The sequence below is a fragment of the Trachypithecus francoisi genome, unplaced genomic scaffold (assembly GCF_009764315.1).
Source record: "Trachypithecus francoisi isolate TF-2019V2 unplaced genomic scaffold, Tfra_2.0 Lachesis_group3, whole genome shotgun sequence".
Lineage (NCBI taxonomy): Eukaryota > Metazoa > Chordata > Mammalia > Primates > Cercopithecidae > Trachypithecus > Trachypithecus francoisi.
In genome coordinates this window covers 82144674-82166938 of record NW_022681468.1, presented here as the reverse complement: position 1 = coordinate 82166938, position 22265 = coordinate 82144674, and the positions used below count along the sequence as shown (strand labels likewise).

Genomic DNA, 22265 nt, shown 5'->3' with positions numbered 1-22265 from the left:
GATGCAGAAGGGCAGTGGCCAAAGTCTGCGGGTTCCTGCCGGGGCCAGGGGAGGGGCAAGCCCTACAGAGAACTTGAACAGAGAACGCTTTGGTCACCCGCCAGCCCGGGAAGGCAAGCCCCAGTCGGGCAAACCCCCGTCGGGAGGAACGTAGATGGCTGCGGGGAGCGGCAGCGGAGGGAGGCGAGCACCGCCACAGAGGACTTCCAGCAGGCGGGGACAAGGAGGGGACGGCGCGGGGGCGGGGAGGGGGAGGGCAGGGAAGCAGCCCGCCCTTCGTCCTGCTCTTCGCCCTACTTTCTGTCACCTCCGCTGGAAGGAGTGGAACCCAGACTTGCTGGTCTGAGCCATGCACAAGACGGGGCTGCTAGGCCTCTGTGTCCGGGCTTGGAATTCGGTGCGGATGGCCAGCTCTGGGATGAACCGCCGGGACCCGCTCGCGAATAAGGTGGCCCTGGTAACCGCCTCCACTGACGGGTGAGTACTCCGGCTGGACTTTCTGAGGCCCTGGCTGCCTGGAAACAGGCACTGGCCTCTCATCCTCGGACTTCGGTGCCCCTGTCCTCAGACCTCACACGCGGCCAAAGTCTGACCCTGGAAAAAAGCAGCCGCGTGGCCCGCCTGAAGCCCCGCCGAATCCCCTGGCCCTGGACCCGCCCTTGCCAGGTTCGCGTCCCTGCTGCCTCTGGCACAACTGTGCCACCTCTGTGCCCACCCATCTTTCTAGTCCCCTCAGTGTTCTGGGCTGCCCCAGTCAACCAGCTCCACCTAGCGTCCGGGAAGACCAGAAACTAGAAATCCAAGGGCATCTGGATTTCAAAATCCTATCCCAACGCTTCCGGCACTTTGAAAATGTACCAGACACTCTATTTGGGCACGAGAAAGTCTCCCGGGACGCCTCCCCCTTACCTAGATGGAACACAAGAGCCATGTGTCAAGACTTTTGTTTAGGTCGGTACATCTGGGCCTACCTTGTCCAGCCTGTTTCTCACCCACCACTCTTGTCTGTCCTGGTTCTCATTTCTACAGGACTTTGCTAGATGCCAGCTCTCCACAAAGCTAAAATACAAATGTAGGTAAAATACTAATGACTGACAAATGCAGAATGTGTAACTCTTCCTCCCAAGGCAATATTTACATTTCTGACCGGAGACCATCTTTTCACATGCACCCCAAAAAATAACTGAAGATAGAATTTTGAGAATGTGGAAGACTAGTAAGAAAGAAACCTGGGGGCAGGGCTGTTCTGAGTGAGACCCTCAAATCACGGAAGTGGCTGCTGCACACCCAGCTCATTTCTCACCTCTCAGTCCCAACAGGGGATGAAGCCTGTCACCCGTGGTGGGAACTGTAGAAAGTGATGTAAGTTCTTGGGAACTGAGGCTGCGGTTCCAGATCATAAGAAAAATAAGTAAATTAGCGCCAAAAAGGCCGTGCCATTAAGCCTGTTTTACACATAGAAGAGACACGTGGACGTCATCTAGAGAAAGAGCCAGAATTCAAACCCGAGCAGTCTTCAGAGCCCATGCTGTCGACCTCTTCCCCTGTGCAGGCCTTGGCAGTCTTTGTCTCTTTCTGCTCACAGGATCGGCTTTGCCATCGCCCGGCGTTTGGCCCAAGATGGGGCCCACGTGGTCGTCAGCAGCCGGAAGCAGCAGAATGTGGACCAGGCGGTGTCCACGCTGCAGGGGGAAGGGCTGAGCGTGACGGGCACCGTGTGCCATGTGGGGAAGGCGGAGGACCGGGAGCGGCTGGTGGCTACGGTGAGCTGCAGGGAAATAGGCACAGAGCCAGGAGGTGGAAAAGGGAGCCAGCCTGATCCTCCTTCCCTGCTTTCCTGGATAGCAGCACATTTCTACTGTGTGACTTTCTGTTATGTTCATAAACTAACTTCAGAGAATCATCCCATCTCAGAGAATTTTAAAACATTCTAATGCTTCAACCCTGCATCATCCCTTGAGTACCCCAAAGAAACAGTTGGTACTGGTTCTCCAGTAATTTTCCATCTAATTGGACAGATAAGAAGGGTAAATACAATCACAAAATAGATGTTCCCACCCATGAGCTAATAAACAATCCCCTATTCTTCAGCTTATAGAGTCAAGTCCCTGGGAACCTCAGGAAGCAGCCCACCATGTTTCAGCCACTTACTATGTGCCATTGCCTATGTTCAGAGCCTTACACAGGTTATCTCTAGGCCTGACAACAACCCAAGCAAGGCAAGGACTATTCTCTCAGTCTGCAGAGACTGGCTCAGATAGCTGGAGCAACTTCCTAAGGTCCCACAGCCAGTAAGGAAAGAGCTGTGATTCAACCCAGACCTCCCAAGCTCCCTTCCTTTATTTGCTGCCTACGGACTACCAGGTACTGGACTTTAGTCTCAAAGAAAGTATATAAGTCAATGTCACAATTAGTAGTAGATACCAGCCCTGCAGCTGCTGAGGAAAATATGAACCATCCAGCAAAGGAAGCTCCTCTTCCCTTGAGGCTCAGGGCACACACTTTATTCCCCAGAGTGGAAGGGAGAATCTACCCAAAAATGGAAAGTACAGGATTGTGCTAACAGATTGGAAGATTGGCAGAAATAATTTGCATAATCTTTTTAGAAGAGGAGGATCTTAACAATAGTAGACGGTAGTGTGGTAGACTGTATAGGGTAATTCCGTTTTTAAGGAACTGTCTGGCAAATGCTCAGATGTGCATTGGAAAGAGCCAAATGTGAGTCCAAGAAAGTCACAAATGTGAGTCCACAAAAGCCTGGCCTAGGCTGGTGGACAGAGCCCAAGATTGGGGACTTGATCCTGATGGTGGAAGGAGCTGTTTGAGAGTCTGGGTCAATTAGAACTAACTATATGACATGTAAGTAGCAATGTAATGTCAAAATCCTGCTGGAAAAACATCCTGTGACCCCCACTAGGTTCACTTAACAAGGCCTACAGGCCTAGCCCAGAAGTGGTACTTGAGCTAAACGTTTAGGAATAAATGTGAATGGACAGATGGAATAGAGATGAGGTTCCAGATAACTCTGCAAAATGAGCAGACAGCCAAGAAGGAACTGAAGGAAAGAGAGGAGTGCTGTCAGTCCACAGTGGAGAGCACAGGCTTAGAAGTACTGCTGGGAAAGGGGCTGCATTGGAAAGATAGAGGCCATGAGCCTCCATATCCTTTTTTTCTTTTTTTTTTTTTTTAAGACAGAGTTTCACTCTTCTTGCCCAGGCTAGAGTGCTATGGCACAATCTTAGCTCACTGCAACCTCAGCCTCCAGGTTCAAGCAATCCTCATGCCTCAGATTCCCAAGTAGGTAGGATTACAGGCATCCACCACCACGTCCAGCTAATTTTGGTATTTTAGTAGAGATGGGGTTTCACCATGTTGGCCAGGCTGGTCTTGAACTCCTCACTTCAGGTGATCCGCCCCCTCGGCCTCCCAAAGTGCTGGGATTACAGGCATGAGCCACCGCACCCGGCAATAGCTTCTTCAAAGGATATGTTAAGGACCTTAAAAGGATATGTTTACACATCCTTATAGCAAATAAGAAGCCATGTGAGGTTTTGAGGAAGAGAAAGATGGTTATTAAGAAAGATAATCTGGCTCTGGTAGAAAGGATATACAAAGAAGACACTGAATCCAGGGCATCAGTGAGGAGCTGTTGCTGTCATCCAGGTTTAGAGCAGTAGTGGTGGGACTGGAACAGATGTGTCCAAGAGACATTTAGTGGGAACGAACCAAGATTTTCCACCCCCATGTCAAAAAGTAGGAAACACGAGCGAAGTCAAAAATGACTCTCAGGTAGTTTGTGTGTCCATTGTCAGAGAGGAGAATGATAGAATACTTGTGAGCTATTTGAAATGTCTTCTGCCAATTGCCACATGTTACCCTGCAATGAGAAAAGCCACTGCCCTGAGAATGGTTACTACCCAGTGGCCTCCTCATCTGCACCACAAAGCTTCTAAGTGGTGTGGTAAGTGGAAACCAGATTAGCTGCCTATCTGCTTGATTATATTTTTTCTTAAAATTGTATAACTATCAGAACACAGAGCAAATACCTCCTAACCGCTTTAGTGTAGTGATCACACAATTTAGAATAAGACTTAGAAGAGTTTTTTTTTTCCCAGAGATAAGGCCTCACTCTGTTTCCCAGGCTGGAGTGCAGTGGCATGATAATAGCACTCTGTAACCACCAACCCCTGAACTCAAGCAATCCTCTCACCTCCGCCTCCCAAGTGGCTAAGACTATAGGCATGAGGTATACCGCAGAGTAGAAAATGTCTCCAGGTGATTCTAGAGCAATCCACTGTCCTCTCCCAGCTCAAACACGTGTACTCAGCACAGCGCACATTACTTATTAACTTACTCTGTACCTCCCTAGTAACAAGTCCATTGGTGAGACTTATACAAAACCAAGGCAGGTGACTGGGCTTTATGCCAAAATTTAAAGGGTTCAGGAAAGTATGAATACTGGTTTTAAAAGATTATATGACTGTAAATTTTATTAGATTTACATGTCGACAGCCCAGGCATTCCTTCAACCGTCTAGAAACAACTGAGCTTAGCACCTAGTTAACAAGAATAATTAGTTAAAATGGGAAGCTAGCAGATGGTGTACATTATTAGTAACACCCCTCTGTGTGCCAAGTCTGAAGCACAAAGTTGACCGAGGGCCCATGTACTGCTACTTGCCCAAGGCATCAAAATTGCCAGTTCTAGGCAAATGCAAAGTCTGGTTTCAAGGTGGCTTTGTACTGAAAACTCTTGTTGGCAGATTCTGCTTGGTCATTCATTACTCTAGCACATGCCTCACTACCTACTTATAACTTATTAAGGAGGTGAGATGTTGCCTTTCTTGGCTTTCTCAGTTTAAATGTCAGTTTCTGCCTTGAATCTTTCATGCCTTCAGTTCAAAAGAGAGAGACAGAGACAGGGAAAATGACACTATAACTAAATATGGAATTGCTTTAAATTCAGGCTGGTATCTTCTCCCATCATGGCTCTCCTGGGCAGTCAGTTTCCTAATGACCCCAACTCGCTTTCAGAGGGCTCCTATGAATTAGCTCTGTGCTACAAAGTGGGAGACTGACCTCGGTTCTTCCACTGCTAACTAGCTTTGTGCCCTGAGCAAATCACTTTCCCAAACACAGAATAAGCAGGCCTCCTGTTCTTAGCTAGCCTCAGTGTGTCACTACTGAACTATATGATCTTGAGAAAATTCCCTGAACCTGTTTCATCATCTCCACCTTAAGGACATTGGAACAGATGATCTCAAAGGCCCCTCCAGGGTAACTTTCTTCAGCTCTATTTAAGCCAGTTTTTCCATTCAGGTAAGTGTGGACAGATTGACTTTGAGATACGGGTAACTTATTCAAGGAGAACTGGACAGTAAGCACTTGGAGAAATAGGGGTGGAACTCACTGTAAAAGGAAGAGGAGGGGTCTAGAAATAGATTTTAAGGTGAGACTTGAAATCATGAGAATAAAGGAGCGTCCCAAAGGGCAAGTGTAAAGAAAAGAGCAAAGGCTCAGAGACAGCCTTAGAAGAATAGGAGTTGGGAAGAAAAGACTGCAAAAAAAAAAATAAGACCAACTTCCTGGTGGCTCGCACCTGTAACAATTTCAGATACTGAGGCAGGTGGATGGCTTGAGCTCAAGAGTTCCAGACCAGCCTCGGCAACAGGGCAAGACCCTGTCCCTACAAAAAATACAAAAATTGGCGTGGTGTGGTGGCAAGTACTTGTACTCCCGACTACTTTGGGGACTGAGGCAAGAGGATGGCTTGAACCCAGTAGATCAAGGCTGCAGTGAGCTGAGATCATGCCACTGTACTCCAGCCTGGGTGACAGAGCAAGACTCCATCTAAAAAAGAAAGAAGGAAGCCAACCTTAAATGGTTAGCAGCAGATCTTAGGGTAGTTTTCAAAAAAAAAAAAAGATATTTTAAGAAAGAGAACTTATTTTGACGATAGTTCCTAAGAAGGAAGGTTTTGTTGTCATTTGTTGTTTTTAATATAAAGATAAGGTCTCGCTATGTGGCTCAGGCTTCTCTCAAACTCCTCAGCTCAAGTGATCCTCCCACCTTGGCTCCCAAAGTGCCATGATTACAGGCGTGAGCCACAGGGCATAACTCAAAAGGAAGTTTTTATCAACATGGGTAAATGCACCTCCCTTACTTACTGCAACCCTGGTCCAGACCTCACCCCCTCTCTCTAGGCTGTGAAGCTTCATGGAGGTATCGATATCCTAGTCTCCAATGCTGCTGTCAACCCTTTCTTTGGAAGCCTAATGGATATCACCGAGGAGGTGTGGGACAAGGTGAGAGGGGATTAAATCAGCAGGGGGTGGGCCTCAGAACACATTCAGTACAAACTCTGTCTGCTTTTAGAATGTGTTTGTCAAAGGCAGTGTAAATGTGAGGACTGTTTGCCATGTGCCACACACGTGGAGCACACCTGGTAAAGGGCGGGTGGGGGTAGCTCTATCCCTGCCCTTCCTATTCGTTTCTGCTACTCCTAGTTCTGACTGCTTGTATTTGCTCTTCACTCTCTGTAGTCTGCTCCCCTCCCCAGGCTTCTTCCCCAGTATGCTCTTCTAGCTGGCTGATTTCCAACAGAGACATAGCAGCTAATATGCCAACAACTACGACACTTAAATTTACACACCCACCTGTCCCCTTTCAGCTGACAAAAAGCAATCTTTTTTATTAGTTGGGAAATATTAAATGCTGCTAGTTATTTAAAATACTGATTCTGGTGAAATGACCAGTTGCCCCTTTATAACATACATCCTTTAAAAAAAATAAAAATAAAAACCCGTATTATTTTCTTCTTAGCTGCAATGTCAAGAAAATCTGAGATATGGATGTCTAAATTCAAGTGGTAGAACATTGGGTTTTATGTGTAAGTATATAATTACATTATATTCGTAATATATTTCACAGACATTCTTTAATTACAAAGTTTTAATTAAAATATTTGTTTTTGTTTATTAAGGTTAATATTCCCACATGATTTGAAAATGCTAATTTTTTATGATTTCTCATGGTTTTGCTTTTTACTCTGATGTTGTATTAGTCTGTTCTGTGTTGCTATAAAGGAATACGTGAGCTGGGCAATTTATAAAGAAAAGAAGTTTGTTTTGGCTTACGATACTGCAGACTGTACAAGAAGCATGGTGCCAGTATCTGCTTCTGATGAGGCCTCAGGAAGCTTACAATCATGGCAGAAGGAAAAAGGGAGCACAGTGTCACATGGCAAGAGAGGATGCAAGAGAGAGAAACCAGTCTCTTTTAAACAACTAGTCCTGGCATGAACTAATAGAGTGAGAACTCACTCATTGCCACAGGGAGGGCACCAAGCCATTCATAAGGGATCCACCCCATGACCCAAACACCTCACACCACGTCCCACCTTGAACACAGGTGATTATATTTCAACATGAGACTTAGAGGGCACAAACATACCAACTATATCAGATGTCATCAAAAATTTCTCAACACTAAAGTATCAGGTTGCGAAAATACTACGATTTTTACTAGTGTTTCATACACATAAAGACCAAAGTGCCAAAATGTTCTTCAGTGAGCTAGTTTTTGATTCTAGTTTGAGCTAGTTTGAGCAAAGCCTGGGCAACCCAGGGGGGCCTTTTCTCTATATCAAAAACAACAACAATGACAACAAAACCTTCCTTCTTAGAACTATCATCAAAATGACTTCTCTTTCTTAAACCATCTTTTCTTCAAAACTACCCAAAGATGTGCTGCTAATCATTTAAGGTTGGCTTCTTTCTTTCTTTTTTAGACAGTCTTGCCCTGTCTTTTTTCCCTCTTTCTTTTTTTCTTTTTCTTTTTTCCTCGCTGTGTCACCGAGGCTGGAGTGCTGTGGTGCAATCTCAGCTCACTGCAACCTCTGCCTCCCAGGTTCAAGCAATTCTTGTGCCTCAGCTCCTGGAGTACCCGGGACTACAGGCATGTGCCACCACACCAGGTTAATTTTTTGTATTTTTATTAGAGATGGGGTTTCACTGTGTTGCCCAGGCTGGTCTCAAATTCCTGGCCTCAATAGATCCCCCCACCTCGGCCTCCCAAGTATTGGGATTACAGGCATGAGCCACCACACCCAGCCAGATTCTGATAGTCTTTAAAATAGAGGAACATCATTCGTGAACAGTCTGAATAGAGACCATATGAAAGTCAGTTTTAAACTAAGTACAGGCACACCTCGGAGATATTGTGGGTCTGGTTCCAGGCCACTGCACAATAAATTCAATATTATAATAAAGCGAGTCACATGAATTTTTTGGTTTCCCAGTGCATATAAAAGTTATGTTTACACTATAATGGTCATCTAATGGTAGTCTATTAAATGAGCAATAGTATTATGTCTTAAAATATATATATGTATCTTAATTTTAAAATACTTTATTGCTAAAAAATGCTAACAATCATCTGAGACTTTAGAAGCTGTAATCTTTTTGCTGGTGGAGGGTCTTGCCTCACCATTGATGGTGGCTGACTTAGGATGGTGTTGCTGAAGGCTGGGATGCTGTGGCAATCTCTTCAAATAAGCCAGCAGTGAAGTTTGCCACATCAGTTGATTCTTCCTTTCACAAAAGATTTCTCTGTAGCATGCAATGCTGTTTCATAGCATTTACCCACAGTAGAACTTCTTTCAAAATTGGAGTCAATCCTATCAAACTCTGCTACTGCTTAATCAACTAAGTTCATGTAATATTCTAAATCCCATGTTGTGATTTCAATAATATTCATGGCATCTTCACCAGAAACAGATTCCATCCCAAGAAACCATTTCCTTTGCTTATCCATAAGAAGCAACACCTCAGCCATTTACATTTTGTTGTGAGATTGCAGCAATTCAGTCCCATCTTCAGGCTCTACTTCTGGATCTCTTGCTATTTCCACCACATCTGCAGTTCCTTCCTCTGATGCAGTCTTGAACCCCTCCACATCATCCATGAGGGTTGGAATCAACTTTTTCCAGACTCCTGTTAATGTAGATATTTTGACCTCCTCCCATGAATCACAAATATTCTTAATGGCATCTAGAATGGTGAATCCTTTTCAGAAGGTTTTCAGTTAACTTTGCCAAGATCCATCAGAGGAATCACTATCTATGGCAGCTATAGACTTAAAAAGTGTACGTCTTAAATAATAAGTCTTGCAAGTCAGAATTACCCCAATCCATGGGCTGCAGAATGGATGTTGTGTTAGCAGGCATGAAAACAACATTAATCTCCTTGTACATGTCCATCAGAGCTTTTGACTGACCAGGTGCACTGTCAAGGAGCAGTAATAGTTTGAAAGGAATGTTTTTTTCTGAGCAGTAGCTATCACCATTGAGATTAAAATATTCAGTAAACCATGCTATAAATGGTGTACTGTTATTCAGGCTTTGTTTTCCATTTATAGAGCATGGGCAGAGTAGATTTAGCATAAATCTTGAGAGGCATAGAATTTTCAGAATGGTAAATGAGCATTGGCTTCAACTTAAAGTCACTGGCTGCATTAGACCCTAACAAGAGAATAAGCCTGTCCTTTGAAGTTTTGAAGCCAGGCGTTGACTTCTCCTCTCTAGCTATTAAAGCCCTACATGGCACCTTCTTCCACTAGAAGGTTGTTTCATCTACAGGAAAATCTGTTGTTTGGTGTAGCCGCCTTCATCACTGATCTTAGCTAGATCTTCTGGATAACTTGCTGCAGCTTCTACATCAGCACTTGCTGCTTCACCTTGCACTTTTATGTTACAGAGATGGCTTCTTAAACCTCATGAACCAACCTCTGCTAGCTTCCAACTTTTCTTCTGGAGCTTCCTCACCTCTCTCGGCCTTCAAAGAATTAAAAAGTTAGGGCCTTTTTCTGATTAGGCTTTGGCTTAAGGGAATGTTGTGGCTAGTTTGATCTTCTATCCAGAACACTAGAACTTTCTATATTAACAATAAAGCTGTTTTGCTTTCCTATCATTTATGTGTTCACAGAAGTAGCACTTTTAATTTCCTTCAAGAATTTTTCCTTTGCACTCACAATTTGGCTAACTGGTGCACATGGCCTAGCTTTCAGCCTGCCTCGGCTTTCAACATGCCTTCTTCACTAAGCTCAATTATTTCTACCTTTTGATTTAAAGTATAAGATGTGTGACTCTTCCTTTCACTTGAACACTTAGAGGCCATTGTAGGGTTAATAATTGGTCTAATTTCAATATAAATGTGTCTCAGGGAATATGGAGGCACACAGAGAGGGAGAGAGATGGGAGAAGGGCACAGCAGTCAGAATATACAACATTTATCACTTAAGTTCACCTTCTTTTCTGGGTGTGATTTGTGGTACCCCAAAACAATTATAATAAAAACATGAAAGATCACTGATCACAGATCACTGTGACAGATATAATAATAATGAAAAAGTCTGAAATATTCGAAGAATTACCAAAATGTGACCCAGAGACAAAGTCAGCATATGCCATTGGAAAAATGACTCCAATTAGCGCAGGGTTGCCACGAAACTTCAATTTGTAAAAAAAAAGAAAACACAATATCTGCAAAGCATAATAAAATGAGATGCGTCTATTACTTTTCTTTTATATATTTTTTAAACTATCACAGTACATCAAATCCAAACATAATGGCTGATCATTGAGCTCTGGACTTTAAAAAACACAACACACATTTGGGGGACAAATGAGGCCAATATATTAGATAGCATTATCATCATTGTCAGACTCTTGGTTGTGATAACAGATTATAGTTGTGTAAAAGAACATCGTTCCTCTCTGGAAATGTATGATAAGTATTTAGGGATAGAGCATTGTAATATCTGCAACTGAGTTTACTTATTTTATTTTATATGTATTTATTTTTGTGATGGAGCCTCACACTATTCCCCAGCCTGGAGCACAGTGGTGTGCTATCTCGGCTCACTGCAACCTCCACCTCCTGGGCTCCAGCTATTCAGCTGTCTCATCCTCCTGAGTAGCTGGGACTACAGGCACACGCCACCACATCTGGCTAATTTTTGAATCTTTAGTACAGACGAGGTTTGCCATGTTGCCCAGGCTGGTCTCGAACTCCTGACCTCAAAGTGATCCATCCATCTTGGCCTCCCGAAGTGCAGGAATTACAGGCATGAGCCACCATGACCAGCCCTGAGTTTCTTCTTTTTAATTTACATTTTTTTATTTTTGTTCTTAGTAATTTTTCATTTTATTACATAAAATCAGAAAACTTGCAACTGAGTTGCAATGGTTCATTTAAAAAACTGTACAGATCTACAGAGAGGACAAATAAGACAAAATGTGAACAATTGGTGAATCTAAGTGAAGGATCTCCAGATATTCGTTGTACTTCTATTTCCAATTTTTCTGTAAGACTGAAATATTTTAATATAAGCAGTTGTCTAGAACAATGTAAACAGGGGTCACACATTTGTTTTACATTATGGATATGGGGATTCTGATTATAGCTTGTCTCCCAGCTTCCCCAGAAGGTGCGTCCTCATGATCCCACTTTCTAATCAGGTCTAGCCAGGCAGTCCATCCTAGAGGGCCAAGAGCATCTCACTCCCTAAGCACAGAAGCCAGAGAAGTGCTAGAACAACCCCAGGTATCCAAGATCAGGCCACATTTTCCCTGAGAAGCATGGCCCACTCTCAGACAGGTCCAGAAGGCTGACAATTGCAGGCTTTCCCTACTTTGAAGAAACGCAGAACACGCAGCTCAAATCCAAAGGAGCCCTGAGGATTTAGGCCCCTTCTGGGCCACATCATACCTGGCTGTTTACGAAACAAGGTGAACCAGGTTCCATTTTTTCTCACCTGAACCTAATATATCATTATTTAGCTGAGCAGCTGATGAGAGCTACTTCTCCCTGAACCTCAGTTTCTTCATGTGTAAGATGCAGGTATATCATCCTAAGATCTTCGTCAGCTCTGACAAACATCCTAGGAACCCACTCTGACTCCTCATTGCCATGCCTCCTCCAGTGCTCTTCACTCATGCTGTTTCCCCTTCTTCTCTTGGCTTCAGACTCTGGACATTAATGTGAAGGCCCCAGCCCTGATGACAAAGGCAGTGGTGCCAGAAATGGAGAAACGAGGGTACAGAGAATGAGGGACAGCCTGGGTGAGATGGGACCCCACACGGGCTGAGGGCAGTGGTCCACACTGGGAAGAGGGTCAGCTCTCTTCTTTTTCCAGAGGCGGCTCAGTGGTGATCGTGGCCTCCATAGCAGCCTTCAGTCCATTTCCTGTAAGAACCCTTTGGTCTGCCCCTTCCATCCCATCCTCCACTCCATATCTTTCCACCCCTCCTGTTACCCAAAGAAGTTTGTGTCCCCTTTTAGAATCACACCAAATTCCTGCCCACAAAATAGATGCCTTGCCTCCACAAACCATAACCTAGGGGAGGTTTAGCCACAAGACAGTTTCCCAACTGTGCCCCTTGTTTTCTGTCTCCAGGGCCTCAGTCCTTACAACGTCAGTAAAACAGCTTTGCTGGGCCTCACCAAGACACTGGCCATAGAGCTGGCCCCAAGGAACATTAGGGTGAACTGCCTAGCACCTGGACTTATCAAGACCAGCTTCAGCAGGATGGTGAGGAAGGGGAGCTCTGCATCCCACTGGAACCCCTTGAAAGGCATCCATCTTCTTGGACAGGGAAGCCCAGTACCTGATTCCTGAACTCTCAACCACTCCGTTCTCTTTCCCTGGGCTTTTCCATATTCCCTGTCTGTACCAGCTGCCCTATCTAAGCCAGACTCCAGTCACACCATTCCTAAGGCATAGGGTGGAGACTGAGGTATTCAGACTCTACTCACACTATTTCCTCTCCTTATGTGGATGAGATTGGAGAGATGCAGCAAAATGCATCACTAGAACCTGAAAGAAATGAAACACATGAGGGCAGTGGGGAGAGCTGGGAGCTAGGAAAAGAAATAGGAAGTGAAAGAGGGAAGTCTCTCCATCCTTATTCTCTGTTGCCATGAGGACGGGCAGTTTCTTCCCTTTTATTCCTCACTTTCCTCTTCTTAAACATAAAGAGATTTCCCTTCTTCCTGCAGCTCTGGATGGACAAGGAAAAAGAGGAAAGAATGAAAGAAACCCTGCAGATAAGAAGGTAAAACTGTCATGGGGTCAAGGGCCCTAAGAGGCATGAAGATGGAAAGGTCTGGTCCCTGGCAGCACACAGCCTGCTGTCTCAGTCCCACAGATAACACAGGCAGGCTCTCCTCTGCCTCGCAGACCACAAATTCATAAACACTATCACTGCAGTGGCCCGAGCAAGAAGTCAGCTTCCCTTTCAAAAGGTAAACCCAGAGACATCAGGGTTTCAGCAGTGCAGAGCTCTGGGAGAAGCCCTGAGTCCTCTCTCCACCTGGGGGATTGCCTCCACCTCTGAGCATCCATGGAGACCAGAGACCAAAACCAAAACCATGCTTTTTTAGTTCCCTTGAATAATGACACATGTTTACAAAACTCAGGTTGATGATCTACAATCCAAATGAAAAGAATGAAGAGCTTTACTAAGCCCCAAACTCCCCTTGCCTAAGGACTTACTTTCTTCCCCAGTGAGCTGGGTGAACTGTTCAAGCACCTTTGTTGGGCTCACTTTCTTCTCAGTTCCCCGCCTCTCTTTACCTTCTGGCTTCAGGGCACTATCTACTTCCTCCATCTTGTCCCTCAAGGACAAATGCCAGCAATGCCTAACTCTGTACCGGTCCAGACATCCCAAATTTTCCCACAGCCATTCTGATATCAGGCATCAGCTACAGGCCTGGTTTATAACTCATTAATAAGTCTCGGGATTGTCATCCTAGAGCTCCCATGAATGATCTAGCCCATGTAGCTCAATCCTGGATTCACATTAGAATCACCTGTGGAGCTTTTTAAACTGCAGGTGCTCAGGCACCACCCACTCCCAGAGATTCTTTTTTAATTGGTCCAAGGTAGGACTTGACCATCTGGGCTTTTGTTTTTCTTTGTCTTTTCTTTTTTTGTTTAAGCCTCTCAAATGATTGCAAGATACAGCTAGAATGGAGAACCATTAATTCAGCCCTTCTAGGTTTGAGCTACTCACTCTGCCCACCTCTAGAGCATACTATGGCAGGCAGATTAAAGTGTCCCCTAACTATGCAATCGCTGACAAAATAAGAATTAGCACATTCTCACCAAATGAACCTGACTTTAAGGGACAAGTATAGATTCCTGAAAAGGTCGTCTGTAAGTTGAACCTCTACAAACTGAATCATTTTAAACACACCATTTACTGTCACACAGACTCCCTGATACTTTAGTGTGTGCACATGTGAAGCCATTTTTTTGAAGTATGAAATAATTGCTCACATTTTATCTATATAACTTTGGATCTTGGTGTCCTGAGCTCTCTATAAAACAGTATGTTTCCATAGTATTTGAATATTATGGGTAATGGTTTTTGCAGAGTACAGTATGCTTCTACTAAATTATAACAGCATATCCTCATGGTAACCCTATTTGATAGGCAGAAAGCTTGTACACTGATCCTGAAAAGTCATCTGATAATTCTTGATTGAGCAAATTTCATTCCCTGTGTCCCAGGTGAGGGGGCCAGAACTATTTAATTTTTACTCTCTTCTTTTCTTCCCTTATTCCCCAGGTTAGGTGAGCCAGAGGATTGTGCTGGCATCGTGTCTTTCCTGTGCTCTGAAGATGCCAGCTACATCACTGGGGAGACAGTGGTCGTGGGTGGAGGAACCCCGTCCCGCCTCTGAGGACCGGGAGACAGCCCACGGGGCAGTGTTGGGCTTTAGCTCCTGGTGCTGTTCCTGCATTCATCCACTGGCCTTTCCCACCTCTGCTCACCTTACTGTTCACCTCATAAAATCAGTTCTGCCCTGTGACAAGATCCAGCCTTCCCTGCCTTCAAGTTAGCGCCTTACTCAGGATTCCTGCTGTTGCTGTGGCCTTGGGTAAAGGCCTCCCCTGAGAACACAGGACAGGCCTGCTGACAAGGCTGAGTCTACCTTGGCAAAGACCAACAGATATTTTTTGCCCGGGCCACTGCGGAATTTGAGGGGAGATGGGAGAGAAGGAAGCTGGAGTGGAAGGAGCAGAGTTGCAAATTAACAACTTGCAAATGAGGTGCAAATAAAATGCAGATGATTGCGGGGCTTTGAATCGAATCAACGTGTTCATTTCTCAGTGTGGGGTGCTTAGCTGAGCAGAGAGCAGAAGTCTGGCCAGGCTGGATCTCTGGATCCCCCAGCTCTCCTCCCTGTCTCCAGGACCTGAGCGTGATGTTCAAGGGTGGAGGTGTCTGCAGAGCTGCCAACTGGAAGGAAGGTGGCACGGGAACTCCCAAGACGCCACGGGGATCCCAGAGGCAGTGCCAGCCGGGCGGGAGTGGGGAAGGATGAACTCTCTAACACCTCCCCGCCCCTTGCCTCCCAGATCCGGCCAGGTCCTCTCCCAGCAAGGCCCTAGGTCCCGAGTTCCCTCGCGAGTCAGCAAGGACAAGCTGGACGGGTCCTGAGCAGGTGGGGAATAGAGAAACGCCCTGCAAGGTACCCAGGCCCACAAACAAAAGAAGTTAGTTCTGCCCACGGCCTGAAGATTGAGTACACGGAAAGCGGGAGCGCTACCCCTGCCCCGAAGGCCCGGACACAGGTTATGCAGGCCGGGCCTTTCATGCTGGAGCCCAGGAGAGGGGTAGAGGCCAGCGGCCTGTGGTCTCACGCGGCTCGGCAGCGCGGCGCGCATGCCCAGTCCGGCAGTTCCCTGGGCTGGACTGTAGAGCGGCGCTCCGGGGCGCTGGAGAGGAGCGCTCATGCAGCCGCCCCTAACGGGAGCGGGCTCTGCCACTACTGCAGCGCTCATTGCCCCTACCAAAGCTTAGTCTAGCATGTGTCCCGGCTTCCCTGCGGGAGGGGTGGCCGCGGCTCCTCTGCAGCAGCCTCAACAGCAGGAGCCCGTGGCCAAGCCCAGCGTGGAGCTCACCAGCGAGTTTAAAGGTAATATGCTGCATCCGTCTCTGGTACGACCCGTCTGGGAGCATCCCAGACCTAGCGTGTTCCTCCTCGCGGTGCACCCCAGCCCGGTGCCTCACACACCCCCGACACCCCGAGCTATGCATCCCAGTTCCAAAGCACCCCCTGTATCCCAGTCTGGGCATTCATATTTCCGGAGCATCCTCTGCTGTAGCTGGAGCTTGACGAGGGAGGGACGATCGCCATTACTGAGGCTTGAGTAGGCAGTTCTATGCTCACAGTGTAAGCAAAGCCAGGGGAAGCTCGAACTGGGCGGAGCCCACCTCAACTCAGCAAGGCCTAATGCCTCTCTAGATTCCACTTCAGGGGGCAGGGCATACCTGAACAAAAAGAAGCAGACAGCTTCTGCAGACTTCAACATCCCTGCCTGACAGCTCAGAAGAGAACAGTGGTTCTCCCAGCATGGCATCTGAACTCTGATAATGGACAGACTGCCTCCTCAAGTGGGTCCCTGAACCCCCTGTAGCCTGACTGGGAGACACCTCCCAGTAGGGGTCGACAGACACCTCCTACAGCTGGGTGCCCCTCTGGGACCAAGCTTCCAGAAGAAAGATCAGGCAACAATATTTGCTGTTTTGCAGCCTCTGCTAATGATACCCAGGCAAACAGGGTCTGCAGTGGACCTCCAGCAAACTCCAAAAGACCTGCAGCTGAGGGGCCTATCTGTTAGAAGGAAAACTAACAAACAGAAACTAATAGCATCAACTTCAGCAAAGGACAGTATCAACATCAGAATAGCAAAGGACAACCACACCAAAACTCCATCCGTAGGTCACCAACATCAATGACCACAGGTAGATAAAACCACAAAGATGGGAGAAACCAGAGCAGAAAGGCTGAAACTTCCAAAAACCAGAAAGGCTCTTCTCCTCCAACGGAATACAAGTCCTCGCCAGCAAGGGAACAAAATTGTATGGAGAATGAGTTTGACGAGTTGATAGAAGCAGGCTTCAGAAGGTCCATAATAACAAACTTCTCCGAGCTAAAGGAGCACGTTCTAACCCATTGCAAGGAAGCTAAAAACCTTGAAAAAAGGTTAGACAAATGGCTAACTAGAATAAAGAGTGTAGAGAAGAACTTAAATGACCTGATGGAGCTGAAAACCACAGTACGAGACTTCATGAAGGATACACAAGTTTCAATAGCCAATTCAATCAAGTGGAAGAAAGGATATCAGTGATTGAATGTCACATTAATTAAAGTGAGAAGACAAGATTAGAGACAAAAAGAGAAAAAAGAAACATTCAAATTCAGGAAATACAGAGAACACCACAAACATATCCCTTAAGTAGAGCAACCTCAAGACACATAATTGTCAGATTCACCAAGGTTAAGGGCAGCCAGAGAGAAAGGATGGGTTACCAACAAAGGGAAGCCCATCAGACTAACAGGGGATCTCTCAGCAGAAACGCTACAAGCCAGAAGACGGTCATGACCAATATTCAACATTCTGAAAGAAAATATTTTTCAAACTAGAATTTCATATCTAGCCAAACTAGCTTCATAAGTGAAGGAGAAATAAAATCCTTTACAGACAAGCAAATGCTGAGAGATTTTGTCACCACCAGGCCTGCCTTACAAGAGCTCCTGAAGGAAGCACTAAACATGGAAAGAAACAACCGGTACCAGCCACTGCAAAAACATACCAAATTGTAAAGATCATCAATGCTGTGAAGAAACTGCATAAATTAATGGGCAAAATAACCAGCTAACATCATAATGACAGGATCAAATTCACACATAACAATATTAACCTTAAATGTAAATGGGATAAATGCCCAATTAAAAGACACAGACTGGCAAATTGGATAGAGTCAAGACCCATTGGTGGGCTATAGGCAGAAGACCCATCTCATGTGCTAAGACACACGTAGGCTTAAAATGAAGGGATGGAGGAAGATCTACCCAACAAATGGAAAGGAAAAAAAAGCAGGGGTTGCAATCCTGGTCTCTAATAAAACAGACATTAAACCAACAAAGATGAAAAGAGACAAAGAAGGCCATCACATAATGGTAAAGGGATCAATTCAACAAGAAGAGCTAACTATCCTAAATATATATGCACCCAATACGGGAGCACCCAGATTCGTAAGCAAGTTCTTTTTTTTTTTTTTTTTTTTTTTTTGAGACAGAGTCTGCTCTGCTGCCCAGGCTGGAGTGCAGTGGCCGGATCTCAGCTCACTGCAAGCTCCGCCTCCCAGGTTCACGCCATTCTCCTGCCTCAGCCTCCCGAGTAACTGGGACTACAGGCGCCCGCCACCTCGCCCGGCTAATTTTTTTGTATTTTTTAGTCGAGACGGGGTTTCACCGTGTTAGCCAGGATGGTCTCGATCTCCTGACCTCGTGATCCGCCCGTCTCGGCCTCCCAAAGTGCTGGGATTACAGGCTTGAGCCACCGCGCCCGGCCGTAAAGCAAGTTCTTAGAGACCTACAAAGAGGCTTAGACTCCCACACAATAATAATGGGAGATGTTAACACCCAACTGTTAATATTAGACAGAAAATTAACAAGGATGTCCAGGACTTGAACTCAGCTCTAGACCAAGCAGGTGTAATACAAATCTACAGAACTCTCCACCCCAAATCAACAGAATATATATTCTTCTCAGCACCATATCACACTTATTCTAAAATTGACCACATAATTGGAAGTAAAACACTCTTCACCAAATGTCAAAGAACAGAAATCACAACAAACTGTCTCTCAGACCACAGTGCAATCAAATTAGAACTCAGGATTAAGAAACTCACTCAAAACTGCACAACTACATAAAAACTGAACAACCTGCTCCTGAATGACTACTGGGTAAATAACAAAACAAAGGCAGAAGTAAAGATGTTCTTTGAAATCAATGAGAACAAAGACACAACATACCAGAATCTCTGGGACACATTTAAAGCAGTTTGTAGAGGGAAATTTATAGCACTGAATGCCCACAAGAGAAAGCAGGAGAGACCTAAACTCAACACCCTAACCTTAAAAAAGAACTAGAGAAGCAAGAGCAAACAAATTCAAAAGCTAGCAGAAGACAAGAATTAACTAAGATCAGAGCAGAACTGAAGGAGACAGAGACACACAAAAAGAAAAACTTCAAAAAAGCAATGAATCCAAGAGCTGGGTTTTTTTTTAAAGATCAACAAAATAGATAGACCACTAGCAAGACTATCAGGAGAGAAAAGGGGAATCAAATAGACACAACAAAAATGATAAAGGGAATGTCACCACTGATCCCACAGAAATACACACTACCATCAGAGAATATTATAAACATCTCTATGCAAATAATCTAGAAAACTTAGAAGAAGCTGATACAGTCCCAGACAAATGCACCCACCCAAGACTAAATCAGGAAGAAGTTGAATCACTGAATACACTAATAACAGGTTCTGAAACTGAGGCAATAATAGCCTACCAAACAAAAAAAGTCCAGGACCAGATGGATTCACAGCCGAATTCTACCAGAGGTAGTAAGAGGAGCTGGTACCATTCCTTCTGAAACTATTACAATAAATACAAAAAGAAGGAATCCTAACTAATTTCATAAGGCCAGCATCATCATGATAACAAAGCCTGGCAGAGATGCAACAAAAAAAGAGAATTTTAGGCCAATATTCCTGATGAACATCATTGAGAAAATCCTCAATAAAATACTGGCAAACTGAATACAGCAGCACATCAAAAAGCTTATCTGCCACGATCAAGTTGGCTTCATCCCTGGGATGCAAGGATGGTTCAACATACGCAAATCAATAAATGTAATCAATCACATAAACAGAAGCAAGGATAAAAAACCACATGATTATCTCAATAGATGCAGAAAAGTCTTTGACAAAATTGAACACCCCTTCATGCTAAAAATTCTCAATAAACTAGGAATAGATGTAATGCATCTCAAAATAATAAGAACTATTTGAATGGGCAAAACTGGAAGCATTCCCTTTGAAAACTGGCATAAGACAAGGATGCCCTCCCTTACCACTCCTATTCTACATAGTATTGGAAGTTCCAGCCAGGGTACTTAGGCAAGGGGAAGAAATAAAGGGTATTCAATTAGGAAAAGAGGAAGTCAGATTGTCCCTGTTTGCAGATGACATGATTGTCTATTTAGAAAACCCCATCATCTCAGCCCAAAATCTCCTTAAGCTGATAAGCAACTTCAGCAAAGTCTCAGGATACAAAATCAATGTGCAAAAGTCACAAGCATTCCTATACACCAATAATAGACAGAGAGCCAAATCATGAGTGAACTCCCATTCACAATTGCTACCAAGAGAATAAAATACCTAGGAATCCAACTTACATGGGACGTGAAGGACCTCTTCAAGGAGAACTGCAAACCACTGCTCAAGGAAATAAGTGAGGACACAAACAAATGGAAAAACATTCCATGCTCATGGATAGGAAGAATCAATATTGTGAAAATGGCCATACTGCCCAAGGTAATTTATAGATTCAATGCTGTCCCCAAAAAGCTACCATTGACTTTCTTCACAGAATTGGAAAAAGCCACTTTAAATTTCATATGGAACCAAAAAAGAGCCCATATAACCAAGACAATCCTAAGCAAAAAGAACAAAGCTGGAGGCATCATGCTACCTGACTTCAAACTATACTGCAAGGCTACAGTAACCAAAACAGCATGGTTCTGGTACCAAAACAGACATCTAGACCAATGGAATGGAACAGAGGCCTCAGAAATGACATCTAAAACCATCTGATCTTTGACAAACCTAACAAAAACAAGCAATGAGGAAAGGATTCCCTATTTAATAACTGGTGTTGGGAAAACTGGCTAGCCATATGCAGAACACTGAAACTGGACCCCTTCCTTATACCTTATAAAAAAATTAACTCCAGATGGATTAAAGACTTAAATGTAAGACCTAAAACCATAAAAACGCTGAAAGAAAACTGAGGCCATACCATTGAGGACGTAAGTATGGGCAAAGACTTCATGACGAAAACACCAAGCAATGGCAACAAAAGCCAAAATAGACAAATGGGACCTGGTTAAAGAGCTTTGGTGCAGCAAAAGAAACTATCAGAGTGAACAGGCCATCTACAGAATGGGAGAAAATTTTTGCAATCTATCCATCTGACAATGGGCTAATACCCAGAATCTAAAAAAACTTTAACAAATTTACAAGAAAAAAACAACCACATCAAAAAGTGGGCTAAGGATGTGAACAGACACTTCTCAAAAGAAAACATTTATGCAGCCAACAAACATGAAAAAAAGCTCATCATCACTGCTCATTAAAGAAATGCAAATCAAACCTACAAGGAGATACCATCTCACACCAGTTAGAATGGCAATCATTAAAATGTCAGGAAACAACAGATGCTGGAAAGGAGATGGAGAAAGAGGAACACTTTTACACTGTTGGTGGGAATGTAAATTAGTTCAACCATTGTGGAAGACAGTGTGGCCATTCCTCAAGGATCTAGAACCAGAAATACCATTTGACCTAGCAATCCCATTACTGAGTATATACCCAAAGGATTATAAATCATTCTAATATAAAGATACATGCACATGTATGTTTTTTGCAGCACTGTTCACAATACAAAGACTTGGAACCAACCCAAATGCCCATCAATAATAGACTGGATCAAGAAAATGTGGCACATATACACCATGGAATACTATGCAGCCATAAAAAAGGATGAGTTCATGTCCTTTGCAGGGACATGGATGAAGCTAGAAACCATCATTCTCAGCAAACTAACACAAAAACAGAAAACCAAACACTGCATGTTCTCACTAATAAGTGGGAGTGGAACAGTGAGAACACATAGACATAGGGTGGGGAACATCACACAACAGAGCCTGTCGGGCGTATGGGGGGGCTAGCAGAGGGATAGCATGAGAAAAAATACTTAACGTAGATGATGGGTTGATGGGTGCAGAAAACCACCATGGCACGTTTATACCTATATAACAAACCTGCAAGTTCTGCACATGTATTTCAGAAATTAAAGTATAATAATTTAAAAAAAGAAAAAAAATTTTAAAAAGGAAATTAAAAAGTGGGGGTTGGAACATGGGAGAAATAAAGAAAAGCAATTTGAAGGACAGTATGTATAGTGTCATATCATTTGTGAAACCATTTTTAAAAGAAAAATGCATGTAAATGTATAGGAAACTTCTGGAAGGATACACAAAACCAAGAGCTATATGGGAAAAAAGTAAAGGAACCATAAGGAAGAGTTACATTTCAGTTTTCACGTAACTTTCTATCCC

General features: G+C 44.4%; 1 protein-coding gene across 2 annotated transcripts; it reads left to right on the top strand.

Annotated features, from left to right (window-relative positions):
• The first annotated feature begins 280 nt into the window (after positions 1–280).
• On the top strand, positions 281–15154 carry LOC117069941 (dehydrogenase/reductase SDR family member 4). Of its 2 annotated transcripts, XM_033188497.1 has the most exons (8): positions 281–477; positions 1586–1763; positions 6203–6304; positions 12025–12095; positions 12195–12246; positions 12456–12590; positions 13058–13113; positions 14632–15154. In XM_033188497.1, exons 1-8 carry the CDS (start codon positions 350–352, stop codon positions 14744–14746), a joined length of 837 nt encoding a protein of 278 aa, XP_033044388.1. In that variant the 5' UTR covers positions 281–349; the 3' UTR covers positions 14747–15154. The 2 variants fall into 2 exon arrangements, with proteins under 2 accessions (XP_033044388.1, XP_033044389.1); XM_033188498.1 differs by lacking the exon at positions 6203–6304 and having other exon boundaries at positions 333–477; positions 14632–15148.
• The last annotated feature ends 7111 nt before the right edge of the window (positions 15155–22265 follow it).

Excerpts from the sequence above, each read along its gene's own strand:
- LOC117069941 (XM_033188497.1), top strand. The coding sequence starts at position 350 with ATGCACAAGACGGGGCTGCTAGGCCTCTGTGTCCGGGCTTGGAATTCG. Across the intron at positions 12,247-12,455 it reads CAGCCTTCAGTCCATTTCCT|GGCCTCAGTCCTTACAACGT; the intron begins GTAAGAACCCTT and ends TTCTGTCTCCAG. Across the intron at positions 12,591-13,057 it reads AGACCAGCTTCAGCAGGATG|CTCTGGATGGACAAGGAAAA; the intron begins GTGAGGAAGGGG and ends TTCTTCCTGCAG.